Source organism: Saccoglossus kowalevskii, chromosome 11, assembly GCF_978046115.1.
Source record: "Saccoglossus kowalevskii chromosome 11, keSacKowa6.1, whole genome shotgun sequence".
Classification (NCBI taxonomy): Eukaryota; Metazoa; Hemichordata; class Enteropneusta; family Harrimaniidae; genus Saccoglossus; species Saccoglossus kowalevskii.
The window spans coordinates 13,351,775-13,370,453 of NC_140651.1; the positions used below are offsets into that span (position 1 = coordinate 13,351,775).

At 35.8% G+C, this 18,679-nt stretch overlaps 1 protein-coding gene across 9 annotated transcripts in view; it reads right to left on the reverse strand.

Moving 5' to 3' along the window:
- The window catches only part of LOC100367630 (phosphatidylinositol-binding clathrin assembly protein LAP-like), an 85,047-nt gene that overhangs the window by 20,766 nt on the left and 45,602 nt on the right, over positions 1 to 18,679 (reverse strand). For all 9 annotated transcript variants that reach the window (XM_085504865.1, XM_078012427.2, XM_078012426.2 and 6 more), the window contains exons 9-13: positions 16,667 to 16,708; positions 8,539 to 8,612; positions 7,699 to 7,825; positions 4,499 to 4,685; positions 2,275 to 2,442 (exon numbers count right to left, since the gene is read on the reverse strand). In XM_085504865.1, coding sequence (XP_085360991.1) covers positions 2,275 to 2,442; positions 4,499 to 4,685; positions 7,699 to 7,825; positions 8,539 to 8,612; positions 16,667 to 16,708 — 598 coding nt within the window. The remainder of the gene's footprint in view (positions 1 to 2,274; positions 2,443 to 4,498; positions 4,686 to 7,698; positions 7,826 to 8,538; positions 8,613 to 16,666; positions 16,709 to 18,679) is intronic.

Here is an 18,679-nt window from a genome sequence, read left to right on the forward strand (position 1 = left end):
TTCACCAAAATAAGAGAATTGAAGATATCATCATGAAATGAACAAATCTAAGAGAAATCTACCCAAGGTAAATATACACCAAGTATCAAAGCATTCAGGCTTGTAGTTTTCAAGAAGAAGTCGAAAAAGTAAAACATTGACATGGACGACGCCGGAGGACAATCACTGATATGATAAGCCCCGCTCGACAAAGTCGACAGCGGAGCTAAAAATTACAAGCAATCAAACAGTATGTAATGAATCCTGCAAGCTAATGCAACTAAAAAGTTTTCAGCCAATCTGACAGCCTGTTGCAAGCCCCCCATAGAGTTGACCAATCAAACAGCCTGTATTATTTGAGTGTGGAATTATGCAAATAATACTGAAATAGCTACATGCCATCTTAGCAATTTGACTCATCAATGCAACTGAATCTTAATTGGTGATTTTCCGTACAATTGCGAGGCCTCGCGAGATGCATGAAAGACGCGCGTCGAACGTCTGCCGCAAAAATCAAACGATTTGATTTTGAACTAGAATTTCTTTATTTCGTAGCTTACATTGTCCGGCTGATCTTCGACAGAGGAATATTGCTTCCGAATACCCTCACTTCATCAAAATTGCCTATCATCAAATGTGGACAGCACATTATTGAGCATGGAAATGTCCCCGAAATACTTTCGCGTTTGTCGAATCCCACGCGATGTTTGACGCCACTACGACGCTATGACCTTTGTTTGTCCTGTTTTTACGTTCGATTTCACGCATAACGCGTGATTCTCGCAGTGTACGGAAAATGGTCTATTGAACCAACAATCTCGTGTAATGATATATCAGTACTACTTTTTAAATTAGCGAAATAGAAATTGGCTAATTTAGCTAAAATGAATTGTTTTACTAGTTTCACTAGCCAATCTAAATAAACACAAATGCAGGTATTACTTGCAGCAATAGTAGTAGTAGGTGGTGACTGAGACTGCCCAAAAGTTTCCCCAAAACTGACATCGGTATTAGACATAGCACGAGTCTGGATACATGGTGGAGATGGGGCGAGTGGATCCAGTACTGAGGCACAGGAGAAATAGACCACATGTTTATATTTAGTAACAAACCATACCAGAAATCCATTGAAAATTGAATGACAGAGTTACAAAATCAGACATAGTACTCAGGAAAAAAGAACGCTGATGAAGACAATAATTTCATAATTAACGGGAGATAATGTAACAAATACAAGTACACACACTGTATCCCACACATGACGTCACACTATTTTCAGTGTACATTAACAAACACTCAAACTCGTACAGTAATTACTAATTATACGATACATGACAAGCAAACACAGAATAGCAGTGTACAGTAATTATACCGTCAGATGTTGGCGGTGGCGAAAAAACTGATGCAGGCTGTGGGTCAGCAATAAATAGTGATGTTGTCGCTACGGTGGGAGCAGAACTAGATAGGCCAGCAAAGTCTAGGTTGAAAAATGTACAGACAATGTTTGTTAGACAGGAATGGTGTGAGTATGTATTTATACCAGAACCTTTCCATCACCAAAAGTTTACACTTTCTCAGGGCTGGAGAGAACAACCATTTTCTGTATTTTTATTTGGAACTCTGATGTAATTTTGTTAAATCTGTAAAAAGTTGATTTTTGCGAACAGATAAAGTTGACCGTAGTGATGAAAAGGTTCAGAGGTTATTGTGTAGAATATTGTAGGGTATCAATATTTAAATGCAATGCAGCCAAGATGTAACAGTGATTTTGATTGGCACACAGAGAGATGAGATATGAGAGGTTAGTGTTGATTGGCTAGTGTGAAGTTCCAATATTACACTCTTGAGCTGCCATGAAAATATGTACACTTAAAGAATCATTTTCAGCAGGCCATGACATTGCCATCCATTTTACTGAATGTGTTAATAAAGCATGGTTGTCTATGTATCAAAATCAATAGATATAGAATAAACAAATATGTTGTTTTTTTGTTAGCACATATCGGTACATAGGGGACAGTGAAAGCACCACAGTCACCACACACACACAGACAGACAGACAGACAGACAGACAGACAGACACACGCACACGCACGCACGCACGCATGCACACACACACACACAACAGCAGAGCGCATACAAACATCTTTAAAACCTACAATTCAAACTGAAAGCAAAATCAATTTCACAATAGATAGTTGCACCAAGTTATCAAAACAGAAGCTTGTATAGACATGATGAACGTAGCTTACACCCATATACCAGAGGAAAGAAGATGAGAGGAAGAGATCTCACCATTGGCATTCGGTACACCCCATAAATTTGGTGCTGCTGTTGACAAAGCAGGTGCCACCATTGGTGCTGGTGCTGCCATTGGTACTGATGCCTGTACAGGAGGGGCAGCAAATGGATTAACATTCAACGCCAACAAGTCGTCAGATGGTCTTGTACTTTGCACTGCAGCTATCAAATAATACAGAGAATTTTGATTAACAAATACCGAGCATAAGGAATGCCATTAAATTATGCATATTTCTGTGGGTCATTCTAAGACTGTATTTTCCAATCAATATCACATCATTTTGGTGTCTTAAGTACCTAAGTTTAATCAGAACACAAAGGCAGTGAATGACAGACAGGTTAAAAATGGAGTGTCTTCATGACTGGTGCCGCAAAAATACTTATTGTAAGAAGAGACAAGTACAGTATATATCTTGTACTCAGTGAAATGGTGGGGATGTTTTCAATTTCACGAAATCTGTTAATAGATTTTGATATGAAGATCACAAATTATTTTTGTTACATCAAGTCTCAGAAGTATTGGGGCAGCCAATTTGCAAACTCGCTAGCGAATTGGCTAACTGCTCTGGTTTTGACTAAACGGGAATGATGTAAACAGCTGGGACATTACAAGACCAACCAATATAGTTTGGCATCAGGGAAGGGAATTAGATTAAAAAGTAATGACAGCAAAGCCTTGTGTAGATTGGAATGTTTATAGCAGTTGATGTATATGACCACTAGGTTGAGGCAATATACATAAGTGACAGGAATAACAAGTCATTGTCAATGACACGTCCCTGTTCCGTTCATATTTGAGTGACATACACATTCAAAGCAGATCATGACCGAAATCTCAGACCACTTTCAGTGGTCTGATCCGAAATTCACCTGCATATGTACAACACATTGTACTAAATCTGAACAAAATCCATCCATGCATGACTGAGATCCGGTTCCTGAATTGTGAAAATACGTGATTTTGATGCATTTTCGGCCTTAAAATGGCCATCATTCAGCCATTGTTAAGTGGATCATGAAACAAATGCACATATCTATTTGTGACATGATGTATCATGTGTGTGTGAAGTTTGAACTTGATCAATCCAGACATGTCTCGGATAGGGATCCAGAACTGAATTCTTTAAAACAAAATGGCCGCCAGTCGGCCATTTCGAACTAGATCCAAAAAAAAAATGACGTGCATCAAGGTCGTATTATGTTTAATGTATGTACCAAATTTGAACAAAATCCGTCTATGCATAACTGAGATCCAGGTCCGGAATGGTGAAAATGTGCGATTTCAATGCTTTTTCAGCCTTAAAGCGGCCGCCATTTGGCTATCGTTAATGAGATCATGAAACAAATGCACATACATATTTGTGACATGATGTACCTTGTGTGTGTGAAGTTTGAACTCGATCAATCCAGGCATGTCTCAGATACGGATCAAGAACTAAATTTTTTAAAACAAAATGGCCGCCAGTTGGCCATTTCGAACTTGATCCGAAAAAAAAAATGACGCGCATCAAGGTCGTATTATGTTTAATGTATGTACCAAATTTGAACAAAATCCGTCCATGCATAACTGAGATCCAGGTCCGGAATGGTGAAAATGTGCGATTTCATTGCATTTTCAGCCTTAAAGCGGCCCCCATTTGGTTATCGTTAATGAGATCATGAAACAAATGCACATACATATTTGTGACATGATGTACCTTGTGTGTGTGAAGTTTGAACTCGATCAATCCAGGCATGTCTCAGATACGGATCCAGAACTGAATTCTTTAAAACAAAATGGCCGCCAGTCGGCCATTTCAAACCCGATCCAAAAAAAAAAAATGCCGTGCATCAAGGTCCTATTATGTTTAATGTATGTACCAAATTTGAACGAAATCCGTCCATGCATAACTGAGATCCGGGTTCGGAATGGTGAAAATGTGCAATTTTGATGCATTTTCGGCCTTAAAATGGCCGCTATTCGGCTATCGTTAATCATGAAAAAAATGCATGTGCATATGTCCCATATAATGTGTGATGTATGAGTGAAGTTAGAACTTAATCGGTGCATGCATGTTCGAGATACAGGTGATCACGGACGGATGGACGCACACAGGGCAAACCATAAGTCCCCGTTTTCGGACTACGTCCGAACGGGGACTAATAAGCGACAACAATCTCTATCTACCAAATATTGAAATTTACATCAATACTCCTTGCTCAATAAGCAAGGTCTTACCTGGAGGAGCTGGAGCAAAAAGATCTGGTTGAATTTTTGGTTGTACCACTGGCTGTGCTGCCTGGTGTGGTGGTGTTGGAGGGGTTGAAGTAAATGGATTATTTTGATTGTTTGTAATCACTGTTGCTGGCTGTATCTGCGGTGAACTGTCTGGACTGCTGTGTTTGGCTTCATACAGTCGCTGTTCCTGTAGAATTAACAACATTCATACTCCAGTCATTGTAGACAAGGTACAAGAATAAATTTGCTTTGTCAGTATTTATCACTAGTATTTACGATGAACACTAGAGGGCATATGATGAACACTAGAGGGTGTGTGATGAACACTAGAGGGTGTGTGATGAACACTAGAGGGCGTGTGATGAACACTAGAGGGCATATGATGAACACTAGAGGGCGTATGATGAACACCAGAGGGCATTATAAAACATCCATATAAAGTTTTAAATTTTCAATAATATTTGTGTATGTGGTAGTGATTATGCCAATGATTGAAGGAAACCTACAAAGACTCATGGGTATTTGCCATAACCAAATGACATCGAGAGCCAATGAAAGTGTTTTCCATGAATTTGAATGGAGCATAAATCTCCATAAAAAACATTCACGCCTTCATGAAATTCACTGTATTTTGCTCTCCATGGGCAGAGACTGGTGGTGTTAGACACAAGGCCTGAAATATGGAATGTGGTCACATACAACCAATATAAAGATAACTATCTTCTTTGAGTGTCACGCTTCTCATAAATTGTTGATTACTGAGGGATAGAATTGAGGGAGTGCTAGCATGTCTGTATCTGTTATTACATATGGACATAATACCTGTAAGGACTGTGAGATTACATCCAGTGAAGGGAATGCCACTGGTACGTCATCGTCAGGTGAATCCAATAATAATGGGCTTTTATTTCCAGTGTTAGTCTTATAAAAGGAAATCACATTGTGAAATATAAAAAGTCTCCGCGTGAGTGTTTTACAGCATGCACACAGGAAAAAATGCATCGCACCATGTTTTCTACTGCCTCATACAGGATTATTGGGTATTGGGTGGGGTGCCCGGGGAGGGATCCATGGGATGCAGGTACAGAAGGCAATTTGCCCTGATTGGGGGGTAGGGGGGTTACTGTGGGGCTTTCACCTTTTATACCAACAAACACCCTACAAATATTAACTAGAATGGTTTTGCTAACAATATTCAAGTCTAGACTACTTATGATTGGTTGAAAACAATCATGTGATTATTGTATCTGCATTGCATCATGGGATATCAAAACATACGAGTACAATTTATTTATTCGCCAATACTTGCACACAAACAATTATTAGAAACACAGAAAGACAGTTCACTTCATAAAAGCCATTTACAATCCAAAGTTTAGAGACACGCCTTTAAAACCAGGGTTATTGTAAGAACTTTTATTGACATGCGGTTAGACAATTAACCTTTTGAGCACCAGAGATGTTCTCATTAACATTTTTGTTCAATATTTTGCACATTTTTATGAATTATTCTATCATTTTTTTGTTATTTACAAACCAGATGGGCATAATTCTCATCAGCTACAGATTTTGACCGAATTTTTGAGAAAATATGAACAAAATTTTGAGGGTTTATTTTGTGAATCGTGACAAAAGTTGATGTTGGCGTTCAAAGGGTTAAAAGAAAAAAAAAACTTCATGCTTGATCAGTATTTAGCAACAATCGGCACATTCATTGAGTACGAAAGTAGCATTGGTGTTAACGGATCGCAATTGTCTCAGACATAGCAGTTTGTAGCAATTTGACTGATGCAGGTAACAACTCACCTATATCAGCAAAAAACAATATTATTTTTGTTTTCTTTATTGAACAATAATCTTCAATGTATTTTGCATGAGAAACAAATTAAACATGTTTAAAAACTTTTCTCTAATGTTAGTTCACCTTTGATTACCAGTATGATACAAGCGAGACTCTATGACTGAAACACGCCTAACTGTTCATTAAAACTATTTATCTCATTATTTCAGGTAGAAACCATTTATCTCATTATTTCAGGTAGAAACCATGCATGGCTTGACAAAAAGCTTTCCTTAAACCCATATTATACAAGAACACAGATTAAACAAGACAAATAAAATTGAGATTCAAGATCTTGGCTGCTTTCACTTAATAAGTTCAAATATCTACTTCACAGTATCATCAAATATGCATTAATTTTCTTCATAATCAATTTAAATTTTTTTTCATAATTTCAATTTTGTAACAACAACAAAATATTTCTACAAAAAGATGCTAGTATGCATTCAACCAAAATGAAACGATAACTTTAAATTTAACATAATGAACTGAGAAGTATCTTATACATTGCCCTCTATAGGTCAAACACAAATTTACTTTGTTTTTCCATTAATATGTGAGCTAGAAGTTTCAAACTATTTTAACATTCCAAGAATAATAGTTTTTATCAACAATTGCCAACAAACCTGGGTCTCATCCTTAAAATGAATAAATAAAGTAAATAAAGTAATGTTAAAAATCAGTTAATAATGATTTGAAATTTATTTAATGCGATGAATGAACAGATGGGAATATATATGTATATTACAGTGGCTGAAACACTGCAAAGTGATGCTATGACAGGGACACAGAAACAGAAAATAAAAGTCATCCATAGACTGTAATGTGAAAAATGCCCGAAGTGGAGTTGCTGTGGAGACATCTTAGGCATGATTTTTACTTTACCAACCCACACCGTAATTTGTCAAGACAATGGCATTACTGTCAATATCATTTTTATCAACAGCAAAAACATTTTTATAAATTCAGCTTTCAGTAATTGTTTTTTATTCTGAATGTGACATGAATATATTTCATAGAATTTTCCATAGCATGTGTTGATCTAGAATGTGTTCCCACTGACTTTCTGTTCAGAGAGCCACATAACTCATATGCCATGCTTGTTCTTTAAAGGGGCACTTCCAGTTAAACCTAATCTCACAACAAATTTACTTTCTGAATTAAAATTACAATGAATAACAAAAGATGGATTAACATTGTAAACAACATAAACAATAGTGTACCACATTCTTTGGTGCAATCCCTGGGCTTGGAAGGTTCCCCTTTACGACTCCATTACAAGCCATATTGGCTATACATGGCTAATAGGTACATGCATTATAGGTACAGGGCCTTCCAAATGATGGCACGACTCACTTACCATGAGTTGATTTAATCTTCGTTTTTCATCTTCAACTGCTTTCCTTTTCTCTTCCGCTTCAATAGTGGCTAATGAGTTACTGGTCATAGTGAGTGAAGAAGCAACTTGGGATGATATGTTCACATTCCTGTACAACAAAATACACATTGGCAAGAGTTCCTTTTGTACCCCCATCCCTAACCCCAACTCTAACTATCGATGTCCTTAGGAGGGGCATGTACAATTAAATGGGGCGTGCTGGAGGGTAGGGGATGGGTTAGGGTTAGGGATGGGGATGGAGGGTACAAAAGGAACTCTTTCCTACACATTTCAACATTCAAGATCAGTAAAAGGGAGTGGTGTGACAAAGTAGAATTGTTCAATTTTCAAAATGTACAACTGTAGATGATTTTAAAAGTGTATAAAAAAAGTGTACTTTTGAAAGCCAAGTTCAATACTGAAATGTACATCAATGAACAGAACTAAAACACCTGATCAAAAATTCATAATCAGACACTGAGGGCGCTGTTTACTAATATGACATACTGTAAAAAACTTAATTTTCGCTTGGAATTAATTTTCGCTATTTTCGCTGAAGGATTCAGTGAAAATAAAATCTAGCCAATAAACTTTTTTCCCCATATTTTACATTCAACTTGTCAAAAATCAGCGAAAATAAATTCCATACAAAACACCCAAAAAATCTTTTCAGCGAAAATAAAGTATTTAACAGTAGTATGATGGTAGCTTTGACAAGTTTTAATGATACTAGTTGTTTTTAATACAAGACATTGAGGGCGCTGTATACTAATATGACATAGCTTCTTTGCAGTTAAGAATCACAAGTTCTATCTATGGTACCTTGCTGCAGTTGATTTCTTCCCTTCGAGAGAAGCCAAATGCTGTTCCAATGCATCTAATAAACTACTAGGAGCCTGAATTAAAAGAAAAAATGAAAACAAGCAGCAATTAATAAACGAGAAAATACACCAGAACTGACATTATTATATATTTACAAATTTTCTGACGATTCTTTCAAGAATCAGTATTATTGATTGAAACAGTGATTTTACTGTGTTTGATTATAACAGTGAGCAGTTGTTGTTGCTGGTCCAGAGATCAGAATAGTTCAACAGATTGATCTGCTCACCCAGACTATCAGAGATAATTGCAGTGATTACTATAAACAGATTTAATTTAGCAAGTCATGGAAAATTTAAAAGTTGTTTTGTAGCAGTGAATATTGCATTGGGGGTCCTTTAAGTTGCATTCCCACTTTGCAATTTCCGGTTACTGGGGGGGTCTTATCCTTGAAAACTACAAGGAAATGTATAAACTGACTGACAGGAACAAATAAAGCCCCCTAACTCAGTGAGTATTTACAACAGTAGCTCAATTTAGCAATACCGGTAACATTTTGCAGATATCTTATCCTGCCTTCCCATCCATTTTATTTTTCGGTTACTGGAGGGTCTTACCCTTGAAAACTACAAGGAAATGTATTAGCTGACTGACAGGAACAAATAAAGCCCCCTAACTCAGTGAGTATTTACAACAGTAGCTCAATTTAGCAATATCGGTAAAACTTTGCAGATATTTTATCCTGCCTTCCCATCCATTTTATTTTTCGGTTACTGGAAAGTCTTATCCTTGAAAACTACAAGGAAATGTATTAGCCGACTTTCAGGGACAAATAAAGCCCCCTAACTCAGTGAGTATTTACAACAGTAGCTCAATTTAGCAATACCGGTAACATTTTGCAGATATCTTATCCTGCCTTCCCATCAATTTTATTTTTTGGTTACTGGAGGGTCTTACCCTTGAGAACTACAAGGAAATATATTAGCTGACTTTCAGGGACAAATAAAGCCCCCTAACTCAGTGAGTATTTACAACAGTAGCTCAATTTAGCAATACCGGTAACACTTTGCAGATATCTTATCCTGCCTTCCCATCCATTTTATTTTTCGGTTACTGGAGGGTCTTACCCTTGAGAACTACAATGTATGAACGGACTTTCAGGGACAAATAAAACCACTTAACTCAGTGAGTATTTACAAATGTAGCTCAATTTAGCAATATCGGTAAAACTTTGCAGATATTTTATCCTGCCTTCCCAGCCATTTTATTTTTCGGTTACTGGAGGGTCTTACCCTTGAGAACTACAATGTATGAACGGACTGACAGGGACAAATAAAACCACTTAACTCAGTGAGTATTTACAAATGTAGCTCAATTTAGCAATATCGGTAAAACTTTGCAGATATTTTATCCTGCCTTCCCATCCATTTTATTTTTTGGTTACTGGAGGGTCTCATCCTTGAGAACTACAATGTATAAACCGACTTTCAGGGACAAACAAAGCCCCCTAACTCAGTGAGTATTTACAAATGTAGCTCAATGTAGAAATACCGGTAACAATTTGCAGATAAATGTATCTTATCGTGTCTTCCCATCCATTTTATTTTTCGATTACTGGAGGGTCTTATCCTTTAGAACTACAATGTATAAACTGACTTTCAGGGACAAATAAAAACCCCTAACTCAGTGAGTATTTACAAATGTAGCTCAATTTAGAAATATCGGTAAAACTTTAATTCTGAAACAAATTTATCTCAATGTAATTTGATGGTGGTCATAGAATGTCACATATTTACAAGGTGAGAATGCAACTTCAAAACAGGGAGCTGCAGTACATGCAATCCGTAATATACAAATGAAATCCAAACAAACAAAATGTGACAGATAATATGGACGATATAAATGATCTTCTTTTATTCATTTACATCACAAAAACATGAATGCATGAATTTAGAAGAGGTGTATTGAATATACATTTTTGAGTTGGGTGTACCGTGAGTACTCACTAATGACAGGTATACACATACTGCTATCGCAATGAATTCAGTCAATGTCAGATGAAAACAAATACAGCAGAAAGCATGTTTTTAAAGTACAATGGGCAGACATGAAACAGCGGATGTCAAATACACTGAGCGTAGAAGCATATCCAAGAATAGAAACAGACATTTTGGTCTCTCTCATCAGTATCATGAATTATGGAAGCTTAAAATACAAATCATAGTATGGTTTCATTTATTCAGATTGAAATCAAACATAAGCAGGTACATTGTAAAGGCTCAGTCAAGGGTTACATTGTCCTTAACCATCTCAGTCTCACTACCTACACAAGTCATATTGAAGCAATTTCATTCTGATGGGATTAGTCAAAGAGCTAAAGCATGCCTTTATATAGAAAGTGTCCTTTAGTGCGTGTTTTGGTTGCCTGTCCTGAAAGATCTAAACATGACTTGGATAAGTAGTTTGTCAGATGAAGTTAAAGAGAATGTCGCCATTAACTTGAATTGAGTTGCCAGAGCCTCAATTTGATGTTAATCAGCATGTGATTCCATTATGTACGAAAACAAATAAACAAAAATCCAGAAAACTACATGACGTAAGCGACAAATTTGAATTTATCAATGAACTGGTTCCAAAGATCAAGATACTTGAGTATGAGTAAACCCTTGAAAGAGAACATGCCAGTGTTCTATGAATAGCATTAGAAAAGCATCAGCACCGTAAATATGCAGACCTGCAAAGCAAAGCATCAGCACAGTAAATATGCAGATCTGCAAAGCAAAGCATCAGCACAGTAAATATGCAGACCTGTAAAGCAAAGCTCATACCAGTGACATGTAAATAGCACCAGCAATCATTCCATCACCAAGGAGATGGGCATATGCAGTGAAGATGTTAGTATCAAAGCAAATGATAGACTGGTACAGATGAGTACACCGAATTGTAATATCCAAGAAAAAGCAGGGTCTCAGGGCTATCTTCAGTAGTATAGATTTACTGTGAAATACTTTATTTTCGCTAGAATTAATTTCTGCTGAAAAGGCTTTTGGATTTTTTGTATGGAATTTATTTTTACTGATTTTTGATGAGTTGAATGTGAAATATAGGAAAAAAAGTACATTCGCTTGATTTGATTTTAACTGAATCATCCCTTCAGCGAAAATATATTCCAAACAAGAATTTCTACAGTACACACATTCAGTCAATCAAGTGAAAAGACTACACAATGTCCTGTCAGAACTGAATCTTGATTTAACTACAAACACCTAAAAGTCACCAAACTGAAATGATTTCTCTGATTTCAGTTCATAGCCTGTATATCATGCCATTCTTGGCTGTACGTTCACTCCAGTAACTCAACACTCTATTCCTCTGCAGATTAGTAAAACGTCATGTTTTCCACATGTACAGTGTATATTTAGTAATAATATTATACCCCCATATGCATATAAGAAACTCAAACAAGTTGCTGAACCATGAATGAAAGTGAAATGCTAAAACACACTGATTGACAATCAACAAAAAACTGGAAAATATGTTCATGGGTTCATGTTCATGTTGGGTTCATGATTGAATAGTTCTGTATGAAATAAAGATCCTCTAGACTCTCTGTGTATTTGTTGTTAGTCAGTTTGAATATATTTTGCCTATTCACAGACATGTGCATTTGGATGAGTGTCTGCTTCAATACAATTTCTCTTGTATTTGAAAGTTTTTAGTTTAGTTTCAATTTTTTGTTATTTTATGTACCGGGTAGTCCCATAATAAGAACTCTTGTGAAACAAGATATAAGATAATACCGATAGTTAATTCAGTTTATTTGTTGTTGCGATTTCTGTTTTGCTCAATGTGGCACAAATGACTGTGACCAGAAAGATGTTTCACAGATGTATGAATAATTAATTAGGGACAACCAGTATTAAATGGATATACACTCAGTTTACACCTCAAAACAATTGAAACAGACATGTCTCATTACAAATGTAATTACACAATTACATGTAATAAATATACTGTAAACCCCATACTTATTTGCAATTTTTTTTTTTTGCCATTCACTGCTAGAAAATTTTGCGAAAGTCGCTGACACTGACTGCACGTCACAGGATCCAGAGAAATTTTTAACTGTAACTTGTGTTGTTTTTACAGTTGTTATTGCATTTGCTTTCACCAATATCAACTCCTTCACCAAGTAGGTGAAACCAGTGTTACTGTTTAAGTGGTTGTTGCTGACTATAAGGGGGCAAAAAACAGCCTACTGACGACGGTTGATACGATACTAATGTGTAATCGTATTTACAGACAGTCAGAACATTTAATTTTAAAAAGCACTACATACTCAGACCAAGTCTTTGACGCAAAAAACTCTATCGAGTCTAAGAAAATATTACAGAACACATATTGCTGTTTTTCTTTCTTGATCTTTAGAGTCACCTATACCAAGCCACTACAAAAACGAAGTGGACAGCACATGGAATAGCCACCTGTACCAAGCCATTTTGAAAACGGAGTGAGCCGGACATGAAATATGGTGTGAGATTAGTACAGCTGCTTTTTAATCAGCTCAGAAAATATAATAAGAATGAAACGATGCAGAGCACTGATAAAAAAAAGAAAAGGAAAACGTGAAAAAAGCCGCTCCCTTGTTAGTGATCACCACGTAAATGTAAATCTATATATCACTTAAAAGTAGGAAAATAAAACACAGCGACTTGTTTAGTGTAGCCAAATATTGTTCAACCTTTTGATGCGTGTTGATGTGATATTTTTATATTGTTTTCGAAAACTTCTCAGGATGTTTTTTTTGTGAAACAAAACAAAAGTTGGCTTAGCCGTTTAAAAGATTATTAACGTAGTAATCATAATCACTGTGACAAGATTTTTTATTTGGATGTCTATGGAGGTATGTACATGTGTTAAATGGGCTAGATCTAGTACTATTTCGCACTATACCCATTTCAAGACATTTACATACACGTCCTACGACACCAATCACTGGTGTGGGATATACTACACAGGTTCTGATTTAGAAAACAATAATCTCTGGGACGTTAGATTTTACTTTTTATTTTGGCTGACAAAACAAGTCGTCAAAGAATAATTAAAATAAAGTAATAAACTCACACCACCTTGCATGTCTGGTAATGGCTTCAGCACCTGTAGTTTTAAACAAATATCACACAACAAAAATCCTTTGCTTAATTAATAGTTTACAAACTTTTTTCATAGTTGTACCAGTCAATGTGGCACACAGTGTAAATACTAATACATTTTGTATCTCAAGAACAACCTCCACCATTTCTCACATCTGTGGCACATTTTTTGTAGTACAAATTCTCACCCAAGGGGGAGAGAAGAGGTGCACAAGCCACACTAAAAGTTACACTGTCCCGACATACCTGGACCTCAGGAAGCATGGTTTTGATTCTTACACATACTTTTCTGGTAAAGTCAATTTACGAGATCTTGGCTAGTGCACTGACCTGGCCTCAAATCTTGACATATTTTTTTTATTTTTGCACACAGTCTCGACGTCCGAGGACAATACAGATCTTTTCAGGGAGAATGTTTTAAAATTCAACAGCACACATGGTGAATATATAATAATAAAGAATGCAACATAGAAACAAACAGGGTTTAGATGAGTCAATATTTGGGAACAGACTCACGCCATTGATTTGACAATGTGTTGTTTACATGAATGAACCAAATTACTTTGTAACCCAATATTCTGCATTTTTCACCAATTTGGATACAGGACTCAAATGCACTACATGCTTTATCAAAGTGGATTACCCCTACATGTCTCACAAAAAGTATACTCACATAATCACATCAAAAATTGCTTCCCACTGAATTATTAAGTGACTATTCCATATTTGCTCATCAAAAATGGAGATGCATACAATGAAGAAGCTGGTACATGGAGTAGCATCTGTTGCCATGGGAAACTCTTAAATTGAGCTTAGAATGTGCACATTCTTTATTCACTTGAAATTTATCTCTGATAAAAGTACAGTTTGTAAAATCCCAGCCACATACCAACTATACATTTGTCTGCTCTTTTACACATTTTTTAACAGTAATTTAGACCTTCCTTCGTTACACATTATTGGTCTATGGATTTAGTAAAAAGCATACACTTCAAATAGAACATATACTGTATATCACAAACAAACACATTTTTTTCAGCCTTTCTGATATCACACACAGCAATAACTTAGATTCTATCGATTTTGTAAACCTGAATACAGACATGTCCATTTATAGATAGTGTTAGCTCACCACAGACGAGTAAATAAATGGGTCAACTTCAGTAGAAGTCGTTGATATGGTCAGCTACGAAGTATATAGAGAAGATATCCACTGAGTGGTCATGAGATATATCGGATTTGATGAATGAGTACAGTAATACGAAAACTACTGTAAACTAGTATGTCAGGGAAATGAATCCCATTGTGCACTCTAAGATAACGTTAGTACGTTAAAATAACTGTATAACATATAGCGACTATAACATGAAAATACACCTTGGCAAATGTCTGAAACTAACGATATATAGCCGAACTACTGTAAAATACTTTTATTTCGCTTGGAATTAATTTTCGCTGTAGGAATGATTCAGTGAAAATCAAATCCAGCGAATATACCTTTATTCCTATATTTTACAATAAACTCGACAACAGTCAGTGAAAATAAATTCCATACAAAACATCCAAAAAATATTTTCAGCGAAAATTAATTCCAGCTAAAATAAAGTATTTCACAGTATATACATCTTTTGTTTTCTATAAGAAATGTTATTACACAATATAGTATTCCCATGAGAATACAGCCACTTATACCCAGAAATGTGTCGTAAGTAGAAATGTGTCGTAAGTAGAAATGTGTCGTAAGTAGAAATGTGTCGTAAGTAGAAATGTGTCGTAAGTAGAAATGTGTCGTAAGTAGAAATGTGTCGTAAGTAGAAATGTGTCGTAAGTAGAAATGTGTCGTAAGTAGAAATGTGTCGTAAGTAGAAATGTGTCGTAAGTAGAAATGTGTCGTAAGTAGAAATGTGTCGTAAGTAGAAATGTGTCGTAAGTAGAAATGTGTCGTAAGTAGAAATGTGTCGTAAGTAGAAATGTGTCGTAAGTAGAAATGTGTCGTAAGTAGAAATGTGTCGTAAGTAGAAATGTGTCGTAAGTAGAAATGTGTCGTAAGTAGAAATGTGTCGTAAGTAGAAATGTGTCGTAAGTAGAAATGTGTCGTAAGTAGAAATGTGTCGTAAGTAGAAATGTGTCGTAAGTAGAAATGTGTCGTAAGTAGAAATGTGTCGTAAGTAGAAATGTGTCGTAAGTAGAAATGTGTCGTAAGTAGAAATGTGTCGTAAGTAGAAATGTGTCGTAAGTAGAAATGTGTCGTAAGTAGAAATGTGTCGTAAGTAGAAATGTGTCGTAAGTAGAAATGTGTCGTAAGTAGAAATGTGTCGTAAGTAGAAATGTGTCGTAAGTAGAAATGTGTTGTAAGTAGAAATGTGTCGTAAGTAGAAATGTGTCGTAAGTAGAAATGTGTCGTAAGTAGAAATGTGTTGTAAGTAGAAATGTGTCGTAAGTAGAAATGTGTCGTAAGTAGAAATGTGTTGTAAGTAGAAATGTGTTGTAAGTAGAAATGTGTTGTAAGTAGAAATGTGTTGTAAGTAGAAATGTGTTGTAAGTAGAAATGTGTCGTAAGTAGAAATGTGTCGTAAGCAGAAATTACCATACAGTAATGAAAACATTGTAGCAGGGTTTTTTTCTAAACCGGGGAACAGGGACACAGTGCCCTGAAACTCTCGGCTGGCGCCCTCTTACTGAATTGCATAAAAGTCATAAAACAGCGCAAAAACCTTCAGACATGGCGTTTCCAGGTCGATCCGCCTGTGTGTGCTCTCTCTTGTTCATTTTTTCTGGAAAAACCCCTGTTGTAGGATGCATATACATATCAAAGATGCTGTCACCACGGTTATTTTGTTACACTAACCTTCATTTCATTTGTACAGTTAGAAAGCTACATGCACTAATGTGATAGTGGGACATTTATCCATGGAGTACATATGCTGTTTATTTTCTCCCCGGATATTATAAGTATCACTTAATTTCATACATACCTTTGCAAGATCTGGAATTTCTCCTTTGTCTATCCCCACTTGCTGTAAACAGAAATGATACAATATTGATCATATGATTCTACAGGCTTTAAGTTAGTTTAAATTAATTGTGCTCAGTATCCTGTCTAGATTTGTCTTATATTACTGTGAAATCTGTATTAAAAGGAGCAGTTCCTATTAAAATGGTGCAATAAAACAGAGAAGATGCAGCTTCTATTACAGCATCTACACATATGAGAAAATCACCAAAAATCGATTGATCAAAAAACATGCTGCGGCTTTTATTAGGGACATGGCTTCAAATACAGATTTGTTAATGTTAGTAACTTAGGCCAATACTACAAAAAATTAGTTGATATTGTCATTGACAATGATACTATAGATTTTTTGTATAGTTAAATAGAGCCCAGAGGTGGCTTGAAAATTGCATTACATTACACATGGACTGTGTTTGTATAACAGCATTGCACAGAAGTTTACTCCTAGAATACACTATAACACCATTCAAAATTGATTTACCAATTTCTGGAATTAACAAATTCAATTTTTGCAACAAACACATAATCATTTTCCAAATTTTTAAAGAATCCTTTACAAGAAATTAACATAGACTACATTAATGAAATAACACCCATGTTAAACGAGTATTTCATTACATATTTTGTAATTGTGTCATTATTGAGACATCATCATTTCAAGTAACCACTATGTCATGCAGTGAATTTGTTACATTTCTACCAACTCTAACACATTGCTGTACAAAGAAAACACTGGTTAGTAAGAATAATACGAATAGTGCCCTCTAGAGTTGACTTGCAAATAAAAATGCGCCCTCTGGTGTTGAGTTATGTGTTTTTTGAACACCACCGTAGAGGGCACTTTCCATGAAGACAACTGATCTCACACTGATCACTGTCATAAAACTAAATACAAAAGTAAATATTAGTACAAAAATAAAAGTTAGTAAGCAAATCACTGTAAGCCATTCAACTTTCGCTAAGAGAAATGTTTGTGATTGACCATTTTCAATGTGTTACCTGGGACCAAATTTTGTTCAAGTCATGATGGCTCCTTGCCTGACCATTAATTAAAACATGTGCAAAGATCATGTAATCGCTTCTTTAAACATTGACCCCCTATTTCGCAAACAAAAGTTTCCAAGTGTGAAATAAATGCAACAAATATTATAAACAACATGGTTTGAGCACATTAATTTAAATCATCTCAACACCATACCCAAACTGAAGAGATTACGTTTCTTTGAGCATGTTTCAATATTAAAATAAAAATTTCAATCACAAGAATCCATAGTTTTTAACTCTTTCTCTCACGAAATAAAAGTGATTTGCAGTGAACAAGATGACAAAACAAAGAGTTGTATTCACAGTTATGGTTTGAATTGAAAGCTAACACATATACAGATTTGGGGATGGAGGATATACGGAAAACATGTGCACACAATACAAATAACAATTACAAATTTCAGCAAGTACAATCCTTGCACAGCAACAATAAGCTAAATACATTCAGGCACAAGTTAACATAAACCTATTAAGACCTATCCTACGACACTAAGGGTAGCCAATTTTGCAGCATATCTCCGATTATAAGCGTTGATGTTTGAACTACCAGTATGGACAAAACATTTTAAGTCCCACATTATAAGCTGCACAAATAAACAAGTAAGTGAGCAACTTGATTTTAAAATGAATCTAATAAACGAAATGTGTTTTTGGTAATTTTCACACACCACTCCAGATGGGTAGCACATATTGTTGGTGGCATCTCATGACTACAACCTCATGTAGGGCATTATTCTCTACTGGCCAACGTCACATGACCCAGATAATTTATTTGATACGTCTTTGTTTGTGTGGGCTTCAAGAAGAGAGCGTAATGAAATACTGGTAGATAGTCTTTACTTGCAGTGGGTACATGTAGGTTGCATCTGTTCTGTTCTGTCATATGTTAGGATTTAGTGACAATGACTACTTAAATAAGAAGTTTTAAATA